Source organism: Pipistrellus kuhlii, unplaced genomic scaffold (genome assembly GCF_014108245.1).
Source record: "Pipistrellus kuhlii isolate mPipKuh1 unplaced genomic scaffold, mPipKuh1.p scaffold_m20_p_12, whole genome shotgun sequence".
Taxonomy (NCBI): Eukaryota; Metazoa; Chordata; class Mammalia; order Chiroptera; family Vespertilionidae; genus Pipistrellus; species Pipistrellus kuhlii.
In genome coordinates, this window is record NW_023425427.1 from 21,038,692 (window position 1) to 21,059,479 (window position 20,788).

The following is a 20,788-nucleotide window of genomic DNA, read 5'->3' on the forward strand; positions in this document are numbered from 1 at the left end:
TGCTTTAAACCAAACAAGACACATTTTTAATATCTCATAAATCCAATGTCTATGAATAAAATTATCTAAAACAAAATACTATATTTTGCTTTAGAAGTTGAAAGCCTGTGGGATATGATAGAAAACAAACAAAAACATATATACTCAGACAGACAACAGTGAAGTGGTTATCAGAGTGTAGGGGATGGAGGCGGTAGGAAGGGGTAGAGGGTATCAAATAAATGGTGATGGGAGATGGTTGACTTTGGGTAATGGGCATACAATGCAATATGAAGATAATGTATCATAGAAATATACACTTTCTACTCTTAACCAATCTCATCCCAATTTTTAATTTAAAAAAAAAAGTCTTCTAGGCACCACCCACTGAAAGAACATATATTTATTTGGCTCTGAAATTTTATCTTGCAAACTGTACTTTGTTTTCAGAATGAAGAAGACATTCATGAAAACCAGAACACATCAGGAAACAACTCCGTAAGGAATAGAGTTGTGCAAAACAGAGAACATGTAAATTCCAAACAGGTATGGCCCGAGATTGGTGAGTGAGTATGTTACCATGGTAACCACTGTGTGACAGGCACCTGAGAGCTACGGGGACAGAAAGCATGGTGCTCAGCTGGCACTCAGAGGAATGAGTTAAGTGGTACTCAGAGTGTGTAAAACCAAGTCACGAAGAAGACATTCGTGCCCAAACAAAGGTCTTGTTTACACACCTGTCCTCAGAGTTCTCTGATGGGCAGCGTACATGTCACTACTACAGAGTTCAAGCTCCATCCTGTGCAGAAATCACGGGCTCAAATAAAAGCATTTTAATTTTAAGGTAAAGAAGGCAGGCAAGAAAGATTCTAAGAGGTGGTTCTAAAACTGTGTCCATCAAGCCCTAGGGCTCCTCAATGACACCTCCGTTACATAGCAGTCCAAGGAGCTCCATCACAATGCCACTTTTGTTTCTCTTATATGTTGGATCTGGGTAGGAGCTCATTTGAAGAAAGCCTTCTGCTATTAAAAGTGAGCAAATTCTGGAGAACATATTTGCAAATGATACCACTGATAAAGGTTTAATCTCCAACATCTACAAACAGCTTATACAACTAAATAAAAGGAAGATAAATAATCCAATTAAAAAATGGGCAATGGACCTAAATAGAACATTTTCAAAAGAAGACAGAAGGAAGGCCAAAAGGCACATGAAAACATGCTCAAAGTCACTAATTGTCCGAGAGATGCAAATCAAAACAACAATGCGGTACCATCTCACACCTGTCAGAATGGCCAACATCAACAAATCAACAAACGACAAGTGTTGGTGAGGTTGCGGAGAAAAAGGAACCCTCGTGCACTGCTGGTGGGAATGCAGACTGGTGCAACCACTGTGGAGAAGAGTGTGGAGTTTCCTCAAAAAACTGAAAATGGAACTCCCATTTGACCCAGTAATCTCACTTCTAGGAATATATCCCAAGAAACTAGAAACACCAATCAGAAAGGATATATGCACCCCTATGTTCATAGCAGCACAATCTACAATAGCCAGAATTTGGAAACAGCCTAAGTGTCCGTCAGCAGATGATTGGATCCAAAAACTGTGGTACATCTACACAATGGAATTCTATGCTGCCATAAAAAAAGAAGGAATTCTCATCATTTGCAGCAACCTGGATGGAATTAGAGAACATCATGCTGAGTGAAATAAGCCAATCAATGAAAGAGAAACACTACATGACCTCACTCATTTATGGATAATAAAGAGCATTATAAACTGATGAACCAAAAGATAGATATAGAGACAGTATATCAACAAGTAGACTGTCAAATTACAGCGGGGAGGGGAGGAAGATCTGGGGGAGATAATAGATCAACCGAAGGAATTTTATACATGCATATAAGTACAACCAATGGACACAAAACTCTGGGGAGGGAGGGGATGTGTGGGAGGGAGGGAGGGAGGGGGGCAAAAAAAAAAATCAATAAAATATATTTAAAAAAAAAAAAAAAGAAAGAAAGAAATGGGGGCAGGAATGGGGACAAAGGAGCATGTAGCGTTTGCCGATTAGTGTTGTGTAAATACTGCCATCAAGGTTGATGACACCACTGAATGCAGAGTTGGGAACAGATGTGCGCAATCAGCTCCATAATTGGTATAAGGCCGCTCCAGCACACCGTGGATGTTCCACACTTAGGCTTATGCTACCTTATTATTTGTTTTTTTATTATATCAAGTGTGCCTATAAGTCAGCCATTGTGCTAGACACTGGGGATAAATAGGGAGGAAAAGGAAACGTGGTCCTCATTCTGTTCAAGCTCATGGTCTAGAAGTGAGATAAGCATTTAATCATAAAAGCATGAAAGAAATGTAAACTCATAACTGTAATCAATATTAAGGAAAAGAAGTACCATATTTTTTCATGTAAAAAAATGCTATTTTTTTTCTAAAATCATTAGACTGAAAATCGAAGGGCGTCTTGTACATGGAAGTCAGCCGAGGAGGGAGCCTTTTGGGTGCATAGCTGCCCATACTTTGTCAAACAGGCTTCCTCCAATCACGAGCCTTACTGTTATTGGCATCAGCTGATGCTGTAATTGGAGGTGGAAGTGGAGAGTGCTGCAGATCCAACAGGGACCTGAGCGTTCTGAGCCCAGAAAGATGTCAAAAAATAAAAAGATAAATACCGGTAAGCGATTGTCTTACTCTGCAAAATTCAAACTGAATGTAATCAGCTATGCAAGAGAGCATGGAAATAGAGCAGCAGAGAGACCATTTGGACCTCCTCCCACTGAGTGTATGATCAAACAGTAGAGAAAACTAGAAGAACAACTCCTTAAGATGCCAAAAAAGAATAATGCCGTAAGAGGAAAACCAGCAAAATGGGAAAACTTGGAGCATAAGCTTAAGACTTGGATTATGGAGCAGTGCCAGAGTGGCTTATGTGTGTCAACCAAGCCTATTCAATGTCAGGCAAGAATGTTTGCAAGTGAAATGAACATTGTTGATTTTACAGGAAAGGCAAAATGCTGCTTCAATTTCATGGGGAAGAAGGGTTGACCATGAGAACACAAACAAAGTTAACTCAGAAAATGCTACCAGTTTATGAGGATGATTTCACATGTATAGACAGTGACTCAAAAGACAGGAGTGGTACAACAGAAGTTGAAGAAATTGATATGTCTGCAACTAAAAGTGATGAAGAAGAGAGCAATGATGTAACAGAGACTGAATAAAGTGATATGCTGCATAATATCATAGTACTGGTATGTGAACATTACCTGCAGTGATTACAAAATAAAAATGTGTTCTGTTTTATGTTTAAAAAAAAAAAAAAAAGTGAGCAAATTCTTCCTGTCAGTCATCCTTTTTGTTGTTGTTATTGTTCTTTTTAGTAATTCTGGCTCTATAGTAATTGCCTACTATGGAGCCATTTCTTTTCTTTTTTTTAATATATTTTATTGATTTTTTACAGAGAGGAAGAGAGAGGGTTAGAGAGTTAGAAACATCGATGAGAGAGAATCATTGATCAGCTGCCTCTTGCACGCCCCCTACTGGGGATGTGCCCGCAACCAAGGTACATGCCCTTGACCGGAATCGAACCTGGAACCTTTCAGGCCAACACTCTATCCACTGTGCCAAACCGGTTCCAGCTGGAGCCATTTCTTAGGGGATAGTTATTTTTATGATAAAAAATAACTTGTTTGAAATAGGGAAACAAAAGGAAAATTATTGCAGCAAAAGTTAGAAGACAAAAAAATAATCTGTAATTAAAAAAAGATCAGTGCATGGCTTAAACAAAAGCATTTCCATCTTAAGAAAAATCATGTAATAAGGCAAATACTCTATATACACCCACATGCACATGTTACCTAATTGGGTTCATGTTATACATATTATTACTGTCTATTTTATTTACTATATAATAAAAAGTATAATTTCACTAAATATTATTCAACAAAAAAAAGAGAAAACAAGACTTCTGTCCACATAAAACCTGCATATGGATGTTTATAGCAGCTTTCTTCATAATCACCAAAACTTGGAAACAACCAACATGTCCTTCAGTAGGTGAATGGTTCAATGAATTGTGGTCCACCCAGACAATAAAATATTCTTCAGCACTAAAAACAAATGATTTGTCAAGCCATGAAATGACATGTGGAAGGGGGGGACACACTGAATGCATATTACGAAAGAGGCCAATCTTAAATGGCTACATAGTGTATGATCCCAACTATATGACATTCTGGAAAAGGGAAACTGTGGAGACGGTGAAAAGATCAGTGGTTTTGAAGAGGGGAGGGAGGATGAATAGGAACAGGATTTTTTAAGGCAGTGAAATGACTATTTATGATGGTTGATACATGCTATTATATTAAACACTTGTCTAAACCCATTCTATATAATAAAAGTGTAGCATGCAAATTGTCCCCTTGATCGGGAGTTCCTCCATAAGTTCGACCAGGGGGCAGGGCTGGCCAGGGGAAGGGAGAGAGTACCCGGCCAGCAGCCCCTAGGACCTTACCAGTGCACAAATTTCATACACTGGGCCTCTAATAAAATATAAAACACTGTTAAACAAATACCTTTTGGCCAAAAGATTTTCTGAAAGAAAGTGTCTATTAAGCCACATGCCAGCCCAAAAAAGACTGGGTCTGGGGCACGCAGACCAAACTACCACCAGCAGAGCTAGATGGACAGGACAACATGAGCACCATCCTGAGGCCAAGAGGGCTCTTTTGTACAATGAGTTTAAAAAGAAAGATGTAAGTTGTTTTAAAAGAATTTACATTGGCTAGAGACAGGGAGGGGCAGGAGAAGGGGAAGCAAAGAAAGTTCTGGAATAGGTGCATAGTCCATAAGGAAGAAGTGTTTGCTGCCTTTGGACTGATTGTAGGCAACAGTCCAGAAAGGTTTCATTATGCCCAAGATTCTCTTTATAGCATCTCTGTTCCAATGCTTGATTTCCAGGGTGAAGAGCAAGTCACCATTGAGCAGAATTCTCTAAAAGGCGAAGAAGATGAGGAGGAGGATCAAGTGATTCGTCCAAAAGGGTACAGGCTTAAACCAGAGAAATGACTACACATAACTTCTAAATAAATGGTTTTGCTCCTTTGTGGGGGGGTTTTTGGGAGAAGGGTGGGGAGCAATATGTTTTTATTGATTTTAGAGAGAGAGAGTGAGAGAAAACCATCTATGTGAGAAAGAAACATCAATCAGCTGCCTCCTGCACACTCCCTTCTGGGGATCAAGGCTAAAACTAGGGCATGTGCCCTGACTGGGAATCAAACCAGCGATATTTGGGTGCATTGAACAATGTCCAACCAACTGAGCCACACTGGCCAGGGTACTCCTTTGTTTATCCTCACCTATTTTTTTTTTTAAATGTTTTTATTTATTTCAGAGAGAGGAAGGGAGAGGGAAAGAGGAATAGAAATATTAGTGATAAGAGAATCTTTTTTTCTTTCTTTTTTTTTTTACAGAGAGGAAGGAGAGGAGAGATAGAGAGAGCTAGAAACATCGATGAGAGCGAGGCATCGACCAGCTGCCTCCTGCACACCCTGCACCAGGGATGTGCCGGCAACCAATGGACATGCCTTTGACCGGAATCGAACCTGGGACCTTTCAGTCCGCAGACCAATGCTCTATCCACTGAGCCAAACCGATTTCGGCCTCACCTAATTTTTTAACATTTATTATTTATTATTAGAGATGGTCACCATCACCAATTCTATTTTCTACCATTTTCAAAAAAAATGAATGGAGTTCTACAATAATCAATGTGGCAAATTCAAATTGCTGGTGTCCTGGAAACTGAATATCCAGGACGGTCTTTTAATTACAGGTGTAAATTACCCACAAATTGCTCCAATCCACACAAAAGCAGTTAATTCGTCTTTTCAATGTTAATCAATAAGCAATTGATTTATCAAAACCCAATCTACTTGCTATTACTTTGAGATATCCTGAAGGTATTCCAAGTCTTTATCATCCTGTGAGTAGGAGAGGCAAATTGTATATTGGGGGGGAGGGGGGAAAGGGGGATATGAAGGGGGATAGAGCAGAAAATGAAGCTCAGAGAAGTGATTTACTCAAGGTTAGTCAACTAGAGAGGAACAAAGCTAACTTACAATTTCAGCCTCTGATTCCTAGTCCAGGATTATCTGGCACTCTATCATAAGACTCAAATATTTGTCAATTTTCTAAATTCTGATTTAAAGTTCATTTAAATTCCTAAGTATCTGAGGAACTTTGCTTTGATGTATCAGAGGATATCTCTGGAGTTGTTCAGAATTAGGGTTGAAAGATCTTGTCACATATACTCCATCAAAAAATATTTACCACCTGAGAAACCTGAGCCTAGTTCCATTCTTCCTTGCACTTCATGAATCTCTGACCCTGGGAGCTGAGAAAGTCTCCTGGGTGGTCAGATAACTCAGGTTTCACTAATGTTAATGGGACAGAAACAACCATGGGATGGTTAGAAGTGGCTTAACCCAGATAACCAAATGGCAGAAGCATCTATTTCTAGCTAATTTGTGCAGTGTCAGATTGCTTTAATGGGCTACCCACATTCCATGCAATTAAAAAACCTGATAAATCCAACCTAAAGCAGATAGATGTTCCCTGTGAAATGTTGCCCTCTACCATTGCTACTTTTTAACACTATATCCACAGCTGAGGATAATGCATTATCCTCAATTAGATGTAAAAACTTAGACTTTACTGCACTTCTATTACCTCAACATCTTCTAAAATAGTGTTTTTAATTCTCAGTGCACACATTCACACATATACATAACGACAGAAGTCTCATGAAATAAGACCTGTCATCACTAAAGGTGATCCACTCTGACATGTCTTATTTCTTTCAGTGATGGTTATCATTCACTAGTGGGTCCCCACCCACAGCTATAAAATACTGCTCCAGAAAAGCAATATACACTCCCATTTCATTTCTCCAGTAATGTATTATAACAATGCCAATGCCTAATGTCCAAGATGCTGGCGCTATAGGCTCACAGAGGAGTATTCCCCAGGAAGTCAGTCAGATCAAAGCTTCATAACAAATGCAATAAAAAACAAAAAGACAGTAGGGCGAAGTGCAGAAGAATGCCTCTGTCTGAGCTTATACAAGAAGGACTTGTAGAAGAAAAGAACCTGAGCTGTGTTCTGAAACATGAAGGGGGCCCAGGCTTGGATATGTGGGCATTACTGCTGGAAGGAAGGGAACTCGAGGCACCAACCAAGGGGAGAGATGTCCCAGCGGGGATCTGTATCCTTTGAAGTCCTAGGTATCGTCTACATGGACAAGAAGTGCTTGTTTTAGAAATGCTATCCAGTGGCCTGGAAGTGGCAATGGTTAGACGTGTGAGTAAATTCCTTCTGCCCAGCCTCAGGTGGGAGGAGAGGGCTCCGTTAGATGTGGCATTGAAGAAAAGAGGCACCTGTAGGGAAGCTAGATTTCAGAGCAGGTGTGAAGGGACCAGCAGCAGCCCAGGAGAAGGAGAGGACAGTTGTTCTGGGCCTCACCTGTGGCCTCTCCAATCTCACTCCCTGGTGGTCATGATCTTCCCAAAGAAGTGATCACATGCACACGTTGCTCACACACTACCCACCACTCCACAACAAAGCCCTGAACGGAAACACACAATTCTAGAACTGTTTGAGGAAGCTTCAAAACAATCTACTGGTTAAAGTTCTCCAATCCACAGAATCCTGCTTTATATTTCGAGCGCTCAATGAAGTCTGAGTGTCGTGAGTGAGGACAGGGAACCACCACATTACTCAAACTTTGTAGAAACAGAGAGATGAGAGTTCATTGGGTTTTTTTTAAAATCAACATTTCATAACGGTGGCTTAAAAGCTACTGGAGTCCCTCAAGGTCCAGTGAGAAACAGTCTCGTCCCATGTATTATTTCCAGCTTTTGGTTAGTTATCAATCTTCCCCGCTTTATTTCCAGGAACATGTTTTCTGTATCTCTGGGATCTCTCAGTGCTTGGCACATCCATTCAGCAAAGGTGGATCCAAATCATGGCTGTGTTTAGCCTACCATAAAATTAGTTTTCCATTTCCATTTTGTAGGGCATACATGCTTTGTGAATTTGTTCGCTTGCTTTATTTACAAAGGCTCATCTAGCCGTAGCATATGGGTTTACTTCATTTTTTGGCATATACTTCTTGCCTGTCATTTTGTTTTTGTGTTGTTGCAGGTGTCTGGCAAGGAAGTATGCTACAGTTTGTGATTTTTGTAGAAAACATAGAACTACCATTCGGTATATCATCTGGGGCATCTTATTAGCAGGTAAATAACAAAAGGAGGTGGGATATCAGTGTCTCCCTTGGAGGGTCCCCCAAATATTATGCTGAGATTTCTGTGGAAAGGGAGTAAATCCTTCCTTTGCTCTGGATCTCATGAATCATTTAGAGAAGCATATCAAGAAGGCCCTGAGCCAGAACTGGTTTGGCTCAGTGGATAGAGCCTTTGGACTGGAAGGTCCTGGGTTCAATTCCGGTCAAGGGCATGTACCTTGGTTGCGGGCACGTCCCCAGTGGGGGCTGTGCAGGAGGCAGCTGGTCGATATTTCTCTCTCATCAATGTTTCTAGCTCTCTATCCTTCTCCCTTCCTCTCTGTAAAAAATCAATAAAATATATTTTTTTTAAAGAAGAAGGCCCTGAATTTCAGGTCTCAGCATGGAGTACCTATCTATCATAGATAGGCTCCCTTGTCTGGTTAGCTTAATTTATGTCACCTACTCTGTGGCCTTTGTTAATGTGATGTGGATGTGAAAGTTGGTTAACCCAAATCCAGGTAACTGGAAAATATGGTAATCAAAGGTAGGACTCTACTTGCAGGAGGAAAAGTAAGCAATGGATACTTTATGTAGATACAATGCTAGGTGCTGCCTAGGGCCATGTAGCCAGCCCACTCCTCTTGCTTGAAGGCAGAGCCATAACTGTTTACAGTTGACTCTTCTTTAAAAAAAAAAAAATGTTTTGTTTTGTTTTCTTTTTCTTTTATTTTCATGTGCGCATTTTTTCTACCTTTTACAGTTGACCCTTGAACACAACAGGGGTTCAAGGAATGAATACTCCTCATCCTCTACCACATGGTCAAAAAATCTACATCTAACTTTGACTCCTCAGAAACTGTACTAATTGCCTCCTGACGAACCAAGGTCTTACCAATAACATAAACAGTCGATTAGCACATATCTGTATGCTATATGTATTACATACTGTAAGCTAGAGGAATGAAAATGTTATTAATATCTTAAAGAAAAGAAACTATATTTAAAGTTTATTTTTAAAAATCCATGGATAAGTGGCCTCACGCAGTTCAAACCTGTTGTTCAAGGGGCAATGTACACAGAAGAGCAGGTTTTTTGTTTTCACTCCCTCCAAGCAAAGGGTTCCACCCATTTAAAGAATACCCTATCTATAAAACATGAACTCTACTGCCCAAGTCTATAGATATTAATCCAAGAATGCTGTACCCTCAAGGGCAGTGGTTTTGCTGGTGCTCACACAGCCTCAACAGGGAAGAGCAGGGTTGTAAGTTTCCTCTGAACTGGGTGGGCCAGGTAGTATTTTACAAAACCACACATCTCTGCCTTCAGAGTATGAAAGCAAACAGACACGCATGGCTGTGTTCCCAGGTGACTTTATTTATAGAATACAAATACAAATATACAAATACAATGGTACTTGCTACCTGCAAAAAGAAGCAGCAGGCTAAATTTTAACCTTGCAAACAAAACGGTGTTTGCTGACCGTCAATGGGTAACCTTGTTGTTCTTATTTTAGAATATTCTTTACAAAAACAAAAACAAAAACAAAAACAAATGGCTACCTGATTACCACCTCCACAACTTTCCTTTAGAGATTCTGTGGCACTTAGCCATTTTCCTCCTCAAGCTGAGGCCAAATCTGAGCTGCAAAACAGGTGAATCAATATCTTTTTGCCAGTAGTTGCTTCAACACCTGGGTTTTCTCTGATAAAAGTTCACCTGCTGAGTCTGGATGGATACCAGAAAAAAAGATGGTTAGTACTAAGTGGGAGACCCAATGACCAAGCAACAAGATTCAAGAATTCAGAAGGTTACATAAGGAAAAGAGACCTAGGACCCTGGTCTCATGGCATTCAAGGGGAGATAGTTAGGGACTTATCAGAGGAGACAATAGCCATATCAAAAATCTGAGGAGCACTCTTGTGTTCGGTGGTCTGTTCCCTGAACCTGCCCTTGGCTGAGCCAGGTCAGCGCCAGAGGCTGGTCTCCAGCCAATGTTGGTGATGTTCACTGTCTGCCTTTGCTTCCTGGACAGGCTTCCTGGCCATGGTGATTGCAGCCTGTGTGCTGAATTTTCACAGAGCCCTTCCTCTCTTTGTGATCACTGTGGCTGTTATCTTCTTTGTGATCTGGGATTACTTTATGGCCAAATATGAACATCAAATTGATGAGTTCCTATCTCCTGGCAGAAGACTTCTGGATCGCCATTGGTTCTGGCTGAAGTGGTAAATGCATTTGGTTCTCTTATTACAGTTGAGAGGGAGTTAGTTGTTCTGAAATTGCCTTCTCACTTATGAGATATTGCAGCTAGAAACAATCTAGGGGGTATCTGTTAAAATGCCTTCATTTTACAAATAGGAAATCAAAGTTTTGATAAGACAATGACTCATTTGAGATGTGTTCAAATGTTTCTATAAACTGTCGTAATTTCAAGTGCTACTATATAAAAAAAACATATGTATAAATATATATGTGTGTGTGTGTGCACATATATATGCACATAAATTTTCCATATATATATATATATATATATATATATATATATATATATATATATTCTAATATATGGGATGATTCTACTTAGGAAGGTGGCTGCCTGCTCTGGCCTCCTTGGGAGGAAAATCCTGTAAATTCCTAAAGCCAACTTTTCATCTATAGGACCCTGTGTCCTGCAGGTGACCCCTCAGGGCTCTTCCCTCAGTCTCTGTCTCTGGGACCTCCTCTCCCTCCAAGTGGCCCTACAGGATAGGATCCAGGACCAGTTTTCCACAGCATAGCCCACATAGGATCTACTAGAAAACTTCACATATCCTTGGCCTAATAAACCAGGATTGTGCAATACCAACACAGTACCCTTTCTGGCTCTGCCACCCAAGTCATGAATCAGACTTGTCATACCTGCCAGATTTCCCCAGGGACTCATAACCCAGTCTAAACCTATCTCTCTGAGGCTCAGATAAGTTCTCTCCACTGCAGAGAACACATTTCAAGTTCTCCCTTAAAAGGTATCGCCTCATTCATCTCCCACAACAGAAGTGAGGACTTCCAGGAGATCTCTCAAAGAAATCACCAGACTTCCTGCTCCAAACATTCTTTCTCCTCTCTGACCCCTTTATAGAGCCTTGAACCAGCAAAGAGCCCAAGACTTGTGGAGTGAGGGAGACATGTTGCTTAATATTTTGGCTATTTGCCTGTATAGCCACAACCAAAAAGGATCTGTTGCAATGTCTAGAAGCACTACTTCCTGGTGCCAGGGTTTGTTACTCTTGTTTTTGTTTAGTAGTTTTAGCCTGACTTGAGATTTTCAAGTTAGCACAGAAAATGAAGCCAATGCCTCTTTGCTGGTTCTCTTAGGGTGATTTGGAGCTTGCTGATTCTGGCGGTTATTTTCTGGCTGATCTTTGACACTGCCAAACTGGGCCAGCAGCAGCTGGTGTCCTTCGGGGGGCTCATCATGTACATTATCCTGCTATTTCTATTTTCCAAATACCCAACCAAAGTAAGTACAAAATCGGTCTTTTTTGTTTGTTTTTTTCCTTTTTCCCCCTCATGTGTAAATTGTTCAGATTAATGAGTGTGAGTGAATTAAACTGTTATTCAATATTTATCTCACCTTACTATTATATTTTAAGTGGCTAGGGCACCCTTCTCCCCGAACTTACATTGTACAGTTGCGCTCTCATTTTTCACTTTCAGAGATTTTTCAGATACACAACCAAAGAGATGTTCTCTCCTGTCAAGTCCAATTGCTACTCATGTACCCCACTTCCCCCTGTGAAACACACATATAAAGAAAACTTACCTATTTTCATTCAGATTCCCCAGACCAGCAATTAATCTAATAGTCTACCACTGAATTCCACATTTTCTCAAATTTCCATTTGCAATTTAGGCTGTTATATCCCATAACTTGTCCTTGAACAGTTTTGTTCTTATGGAATTCAATTCTCATCCTTGCCTGTTAATGCATTCAATGGGCAAGAATTCTGAGACATTGAAACTTTTGCATATGACTCATATGTGCCAATTCTGGAAGGTTTTACTGGCTGAAAGATTGACCAAAGGAATAAAAAAGCCATCTAATATCATCCCACTCCTTTGTCATGTTCTGGTGGACTCCTCCTCTGTGTTCTATGCCTCCAATCCCATGGTTCTTTGCAAGCCACTCATCTCTGCACCAAAAATGAAAGCAGATCATTGTCCATTACCGCTGCACTCTCTGGGCCTGCATTAGAGTTAATTGGTGCCTTTTACGGTGAAATGAGAGCCCCTCAACAGGGTGGAATTTCACTGAATTCACTTACAAATTGTCAGATCAACAAACCTTGGGCACACAGAGAAGTCATGTTCTGCCTTTCCATTTCCCAGGCAGAGAAATAATGGCACATGTCTAATATGAACAGCATGATAGGAAGGCCAGGTCTTTCCTCCTTTAATGATCCTTCTAAGCCTGCTCTTGTGTCTAAGTTAATTTAGCATGACATGATACACTGTTTCCCCAAAAATAAGACAGTGTCTTATATTAATTTTTGCTCCCAAAGATGCGCTAGGTCTTATTTTCAGGGGATGTTTTATTTTTCCATGGAGAAAAATACGGTACACATTTATTGTTAAATGAAAATAAAGGAAATTTATTACCTGTATATGGTACAGTAGTACGGTAGTTGTCAACACAAACCAGACAAACTGTGAATCCTACAGTATCAAGAATTTACTCATTTATTCAATGACAATCATGTCATCATCTTCTGGAACATCATCATAACAATCCAATTCCTGAATTTCCTGGTGAATTTCTTGTGACTCCATTTCTTTCAGAATCAGTGGACCAAATCTCTCATGTTTAGCTTAGGGGGGCCTTTTTTTCGGGGGATGCCTTATATTTCACTCAGAAGGAAACCTGTAAGTAGGTCTTATTTTCGAAGGATGTCTTATTTTTGGGGAAACATGGTAATTACATACTCTCCCAAGACTAAAGGCTTTAAACTCAGGATTAGGAAGAGAGAATGCAACCCTGAGATGTTTAGGTCTGATTCGATCATGGGATTCTCTGCTCGGGACCACTTTGGCCTCCCACAGAAAGCTGGTCATAGGCTGTATGAGAGAAGCTTCCAAGGAAACAGTGATCCTTTGGTCATTGACGCTGAGTTCAGTTTTCACTTTCTAATGAGTTCTTTCTCTTTATCTTCCTGCGTAGGTTTACTGGAGGCCTGTCTTTTGGGGAATTGGGTTACAGTTTCTACTTGGGCTCATAATACTAAGGACTGAGCCTGGATTTATAGCCTTTGATTGGTTGGGCAAACAAGTTCAGGTAAGTTGGGTTCAACTGAACACCTTGCATTTAGAATGCTTTTAACATGTGGATACAATTTTCAAGACATGTCAGAAATAGATTTATTTGTCTGCATTAGTTGACCCAAATTTTAATTCTGTAGCATGAGTAAGACAAATAATTTGGCTTATGTAGAATATTAACAACTGCCTAGTTTATTATTAGTATGGGTGTCCCTTACCCATATCATCCACTACATCACACCCTATCCTAATTGCCTCGTTTATTCTGCCCAGAGGGGTTCACATTTTTAAAATGGTTCCACAGGTAGTGAAGAAACAGGCTTTCTTTGCATCTAGTGATAACTAGTGCCATCTGTGACTTGCTGGAACAATTTACCACACCTGACTCATTCTTGAGCATTCTGAAGCCAGATTGAATGTCAGAAATGACAGAAAATCTGTATGCATGTAGAGTTCAAAAATACACTTCCAGCCCTAGCTGGTTTGGCTCAGTGACTAGAGCATTGGCCTGCATACCAAAGGGTCCTGGGTCCAATTCTGGTCAAGGGCTTTGTACTTTGGATGCAGGCTCCTCCCCAGGCCAGGCCCTGGTCGGGGCTTGTGCAAGAGGCAATCAATTGATATGTTTCTCTCTCTTTGTCTTTCCCTCTATCTTCCAACCGCCCTAAAAATCAATGGGAAAATATCCTTGGGTGAGGATTAACAACAACAAAATACACTTCTATGCCATCTACTGGAGAAGGGGAGAAGCTGAGAGATTAACTTTCCAAGTCTATCCACCAAATCCAACAAACGTGCTGGGCCCCAGCCTCTGCAGCGCCTGGTAGGTCCTGTGAATTGTAACCGCCTCTTCAGTAGTTATAATGACCTTCTCTTTTCCTTTCTTCAACTCAGACGTTCTTGGGGTACACGGATGCCGGTGCTTCATTTGTCTTTGGTGAGAAATACACAGACCACTTCTTTGCATTCAAGGTAAAGCCAAGCTCCTTTTCTATATAACCACTTTCTGTTCAATGACTTCTGTCTGTGTAGCTGTTCAGATAGAACCTAACCTGCCATAAGCCAGGTATAAGTTATAGGTGTACAGCATATTGCCCTTCTTCATTTACAATGATTTCTGAAGTCAGTGGACTGTAAACATTTTACTTTGTAACCATAGCATTAAGGAGAACAAGAGGAAGTCAGAAATATTTTTTTTAAATCCTTTGGGGAGTGGGCTTGTAGAATGCCTCCGATACTTATGAAAATCATATGGGGTAAAAGTATCTGAGATTTCAGAGTAGAAGCTTCTCCCTGATCTGTGTAGCCACTATGAATAAGGATCTAAGGGTGCTCACACTTAATCTCCACCACTGCTGAATGGTGGCACCCATATCTGCTAAATATCAGAACAAGTATATCTCCCAGTAGCACCTTCAGTATTACAAATTCCTCTCAAACTTCATTCCTTTTCCAAGAAACTAGAGTAAGAAGAGCTCATTGTAGCAGAGGGAAAAAAAAATGTCAATTTTCCTATGAAATATACTCATTAGGTACCTGGCAGTGAATAGGCCACTCATGGTTCCAGGTCCAGGATCGGTGCTCTGTGCTCAGGAAACCCCTCAGTCCACATCAACCTGGTCTTCTGGAACCATCCCCATGCTAATGCTTTCCCATCTTTCCTCGAGTACAGCTTTTGCCTATGCAGGCCTAGAGGCAGGGCCTTCTCCCAACCAAAAGAGGGATGTTATTCTACAAGAGAAAGGCCAGCTTGCCCCATGGCTAGGCCTAATGGGTTCCCTCCTAAGGCTCCCACAAGCCCCTGGAAGCTCCCCTTCCTTGGGGGTATCCCTATAAATCCTTGTTGATGAGCCAGAAAGATGCAGGTGGCTTTTCATTCCACTCTATTTTTTTGTGGTATGTTTTTGTTCCTACACTTCTAAATTGTTTGCTCACTTAGTGACTCCAAATTTACCTCCAAAGAACCTCAGCATCAGTTAGGCCAACTGTTAACAGTGAATCTTTTTTCAACTGCTGATTTTTTAAACCACTGATTTGACGCTTTGGTGCTGAGATACCTAAGCCATCTTGGAAAGGTCAATTGTTTATAAATTGAGACTGAAGTGTGCTCATATCATGAATTTAATTCAGAACTGGAAAAAACAAAGCCACAAGGAAGGTGAAATTTGCTGTCCAGACTGTCTGAGTGTCTTCAGATCTTGTTCTCCCGGGGCAGCAATATCTATCCTTTCCACCGAAGCAGAATCCCTGTGGGAACACTGGAGAGATGAACCCCTCCAGGTCCCTGGAGCTTTCAGAAAGGCTCTGCCTTTCCATTAAAGCCAATAAAAGGACTTGAGTGAGCTCTCAAGAATGGCACAGAATGTCTTTTAATATATATTATTAATAGATTTTTCTAAATTAGATCTTGTACAAATTGTCTTCAGTCATTCTGTGCCTCTGGCGGAGGCTTTTCTCCAGCCATTTAGCTGGGGAGCAGAAGGCTTGGAGTGGTGCGATGGGGTAGGGGTGGGTGCGGAGGTCATAGAGCACAGTTCTTTGTGATCTCCGCAGGGTAGAAGCGGCTCCCTGTAGACACATAGGCTGCATTGAAGGCACCCAAAGAGCGTCAGGAAAATAGGATCCAGAAAAAAGACAACATTTTGTTGACATAGACGTTAACTAGTTTCCCAAGTTTAATCATTTCAGTGATTCAAAAATCTATAAGTAAAATAATTATTACCTTCAAAGCCAAATGAATGAGCGTTTATTCTATAGGAGGTACAGTGTGTAAGCACTATCACGCTGTAGCTGATCTGGGTAGCCACTATGAATAAGGATCTAAGGGTGCTCACACTTAATCTCCACCACTCCTGAATGGTGGCACCCATATCTGCTAAATACAGAACAAGTATATCTCCCAGTAGCACCTTCGGTATTTACAGATTCCTCTCAAACTTCATTCCTTCTCCGAGAAACTAAAGTAAGAAGAGCTCATTGTATTATAACAGAGAAGAAAAAAAAAAGTTAATTTTCCTATGAAATATACTCAAGCTTACCCGGAACCAATTAGAATAAGAGACAGTCAATGGGGCAGCTGCCCAATAAAATTGTTGTTTTGTTCAAGAGGAGTTCCTAGTATTGTTATGATGCCTCAGAGGGAGGCAGGAAGGAAATCTACTAACACCAGGAGGGCCAACATTAACCCGTGATCACTTTCATCTCCACCCACCAGATCCTGCCCATCGTGATTTTCTTCAGCACTGTGATGTCCATGCTCTACTACCTCGGGCTGATGCAGTGGATCATTAGAAAGGTACCTGGACTGGGAAGGATTGGGTGACAGGTGCTGGATTAGTTCAGGGACAAAGTCTTACCTGCCTTTTATTCAGGTTTTTCCAAGTACTTTTCTCTTTGTACCAAGATGCACCACCACCACCCATATTATTTTATTGAAATGCCCCAAATCACATATTTCCATGGAGGGAAGACTATCTCAGGGACTTCTATTAGCCATTACTTCTTTAAGTCAGACTTGATGCCAACAGGTCAGATACCTGCTGGGAAAGGAGCATTGTTCCTTCATCCTGGCTCCCCATCTGGCACCTTACACAGAGTAGGTCTATGTAAGAAGGTCACAAAAGTGGGCGCTCCTGGTCTAGGAGCTGCTAGAGAATCAAAGCAAGACGGAGGCAGGGAAAGCTGCTTTTCGCTCCTGGGGGAGTTTTATAAGCACACAATGTTTGCTTTAGATCTGAAAAGTTTATCTCCTTCATTCTGCCTCAGTAACTGTCAGTCCCACACTCATGTTTGATTTTAAAAAGTAGGAAATTTGTAACAGCTTGAATGCACACAAGAGTGAAGCAGTCCATACAGGGCCTTGGCACAGTCATGGCCCTCCTTTTATTTCTGTAAATAAATAAAATTGATAAAGGGTGGAAGGGAGAGAGGGAGGGGAGGAAAGAGGTGGGAAGGAGAGAGAGAGAAAAAAAACCAGAATGAATACCAGCAGATTCAGAATTCAACAAGAGAGCCAGGGCCCATAATTATCTGCTTGTTAATTTAAACATTCAGAATTACTGTGTCTAAACAGAAAGGAGAGAGAATGAAATTCGAAGTCTTCATCCTGAGGTTGTCCCACAAGCTCTGGTTGGAAGGACAGAACAAAAACAGGACCATAAGCTATGTTCATTGAGTTAAGTAGGAAAGGCCAAACCTCAACTACATGCCACTACTTAGTACTTGGGTGATCTTTGACAAAACAACTAAACTGCCTGTGCCTTGGTTTCCCCTTCTATAAAATAGGTGTGGCACAGGTTCAATTCCAAGTCAAGAGCATGTACCTGGGTTGCAGGTTTGATCCCCAGCTCTGGGATCTGGGCACATGGGGAAAGCAACCAGTGTGTCTCTCTGACATTGATTTCTTCTGTCTCTCTCCCCACCATCTCTCTCTCTCCATTCTGCTCTCTCTAAAAAAATAAAGGAAAAAATATACTTGGGTGAGGATTAACAAAATAATAAAATAAAAATAAATAAAATGGGTATAATTATGGGACCTCCCTTAAAGGGTTATTATGAGGATTAAATGCATTACTCGGACAAAGAGTTTAACATAGTCCTTGGAACACAATAAAGCTGGCATGACTGTTTACACTATTTCAACAGAAATTCATTTGTATAATGTTCAAAGTATATACAATGACTCAGACTTATGGCTCAAACAGGAGGATCTGATCAGCCTACCCTAGACTAGATAGGATATATTCACATGCAGCACCATTACAGGGTGCCCACAATTGAAGGTCACAGCATTTTCCTCCAGCTTGAAGATTCTTATCCCTACTTTTAAGTTTTGTGCATATGCAAATAGTTCTGCGTTGACTTTTCCCATGTAGGTTGGATGGATCATGCTAGTTACTATGGGATCATCTCCTATTGAATCTGTCGTTGCTGCTGGCAATATATTTGTCGGACAGGTAAGTTGTAATGTTAAAAAATAAAACATCTGCTTAAATGGACACTCTCTTCCCAGAAAGTAGGATTTTAAAATAACTTATGTTTATCTTTCAGTGTAAGGGGAAGGGTGTCAAAATAGAAAACAGTCAGTATTGACAATGTCCAGGATTCCAGAGAAAGAGGGAAAAAAAAGTGGGAGCAAGATAGGGAGGGGGGATTGAAATCCATTCCAAGAGTCTGGGAGCACTAATATAGTATTTCGGTTCTTGAGCGTTCATGGACAGGAAGAAAGATTGACTCATTTACCAAATATAGCTTCTCAGTACATCTTTTCTGAATTTTTGAACTGGTGAGGTCTCTGGCTCACCCTCCCAAGGCTAGCCGCTCATCCTCTGGATGGGAGCTCACCGTGTGTCTCGAAGCTGCAAACATGCACAGCCATCCCTCATATAGTGCCCGTGGCAATGAAAGAGACCAAGAAAGGCTTTCAGCCAACAACCAGGCAGCTGTATGAATACTCAAACTCATGCTCCCTTTTCTGAACTGGCCAACACGCTATCTTTGCAGAGCCTAAAGAAACATGCTGATGAACAAAAGCATTTTCATCTCTCTGACCCATCCAGCAAAGTGTCCTTTTGCTTGAAGTCCATTTAAGAAAGAAAGGGGGGGAAAAAGTGCCAACAGATATCCCTCAAAACATCAGCATTCCTGAGGGGTGGACACGTAACAAATGGTACTGATCGTGTCTTCACTCAGATATGTAGCTCCGGGCAGAATGACATCATATACCACAGAAGCCTCGTATGAATGCTTGCCGCCAGGGCTGCCCAAGGAAACTGGATTTGAAGTGAAAATGAAGTCAGCCAGGAAAGCACATGGCCCACATCCTAGGCTTGCCACTGCCCCAGGCAGGCTGGGCCTTCTTGGTAAGCCCAGCTTGCTAGCCTGGAGCAGAGTCTTTAGAGCGGGGCCCATATTCCTTCCGTAGAAACTGAAATTATTATAATTATAGTCATAAACTCTCTCAGGACTAATTAGGGCACCATCTTGAGTTGATTACTCCTACCTGCAGGGTAAGAGGGCTCATGTACTGAGTTTCAATTTAGTCCATAAATTGGAGCTCAACACATTCAATCTTTTAGAACAATTAGAAATAATGAGGGGAAAATTGTAAAATTGCACACATGCCTCTGTGGTGCTCAATTTGGCACTTAACATGCTAAAAGTACAGCTATTATTTATGGAGAGCCCCGCGCTGCAGGCACCGGCTCTCCTTAATGGGACTCAAGCCTTTACAACTGCATCCTCTCCAATTCCTTTCTGCCCAAGAGGAAGAGCGGTATCTCTGATTCTCAATGAGAAAAGGGCCTGTGGGCCCCTGACCTTGTTATTGCTGGTATTTTTTTTTATACTTGTGTTTCTACCTCCCTGTGGTATTAGCAAAGTGACTTGGGGCCTGTCTCAAGAAGCTGGAAGACGGGGAAGCTACAGAAGCTTGGGAATCACAATTCACAAGGCCAGGCCACTGGGCGAGTTATTTGGCCAATGATGTTCCCACCTTTGATAAGTGTACACAGCCATCAGAATTCAATCCTAGGTTAGGTGGGGGGGCCTTAGGTGAATTGGCCTTGCAAACTTTGCAAACAATACATGACTCTATACTGTAAGTGCACTGCCCTAGAGTTCAAATGAACCAGACACCTATGGTGGGGGTCCTCAAACTCAGTATGCATCAGAGCCACCGGGAAGGCTTATTAAAACAGGCTGCTGCCCCCCCCCCCCTCGCCCCCCGAGTCTCTGATTCAGCATGTCTACAAAGTTCCCATGTGCTGCTGATAGAGCTGGTCTGAGGTCCACTCTTAGAAATACTGCATTTAGACAATGGAAATTTCAGAAGGTTGTCATAAATGCCCAAAATTTAAAAGGGAATGTTTAATCTGGTCACACTTTCTTTCCAGTCAGAGTCCCCACTGCTGGTCCGACCTTACTTACCATACATCACCAAGTCTGAACTCCACGCAATTATGACAGCTGGGTTCGCTACCATTGCCGGAAGTGTCTTGGGTGCATACATTTCTTTCGGGGTAAGAATATTTTGGGATTGACTTATGGAAATACGACCTTGTCTTTCTTTGCTATTATTTCTTTTTCTTTTCTTCCCCATTGCTGCTGGATAAGGAGACAAAAAGAATATCCTTTTTGCTGGATAGTTGGTCACAGTTCCTTTAGCATTTGAACAGAATGACCTTTTGAGAGCTTCACTTTCATATCCCTGTCAC

General features: G+C 41.2%; 1 protein-coding gene across 1 annotated transcript in view; it reads left to right on the forward strand.

The window, feature by feature from the left end:
• The window catches only part of SLC28A3 (solute carrier family 28 member 3), a 58,979-nt gene that overhangs the window by 26,874 nt on the left and 11,317 nt on the right, over positions 1 to 20,788 (forward strand). Inside the window, exons 3-12 of the mRNA XM_045580294.1 lie at positions 430 to 525; positions 4,958 to 5,040; positions 8,201 to 8,292; positions 10,315 to 10,504; positions 11,634 to 11,778; positions 13,477 to 13,590; positions 14,469 to 14,546; positions 16,789 to 16,869; positions 18,449 to 18,529; positions 20,468 to 20,593. Of these exons, the coding sequence (XP_045436250.1) occupies positions 430 to 525; positions 4,958 to 5,040; positions 8,201 to 8,292; positions 10,315 to 10,504; positions 11,634 to 11,778; positions 13,477 to 13,590; positions 14,469 to 14,546; positions 16,789 to 16,869; positions 18,449 to 18,529; positions 20,468 to 20,593 (1,086 nt within the window). The remainder of the gene's footprint in view (positions 1 to 429; positions 526 to 4,957; positions 5,041 to 8,200; positions 8,293 to 10,314; positions 10,505 to 11,633; positions 11,779 to 13,476; positions 13,591 to 14,468; positions 14,547 to 16,788; positions 16,870 to 18,448; positions 18,530 to 20,467; positions 20,594 to 20,788) is intronic.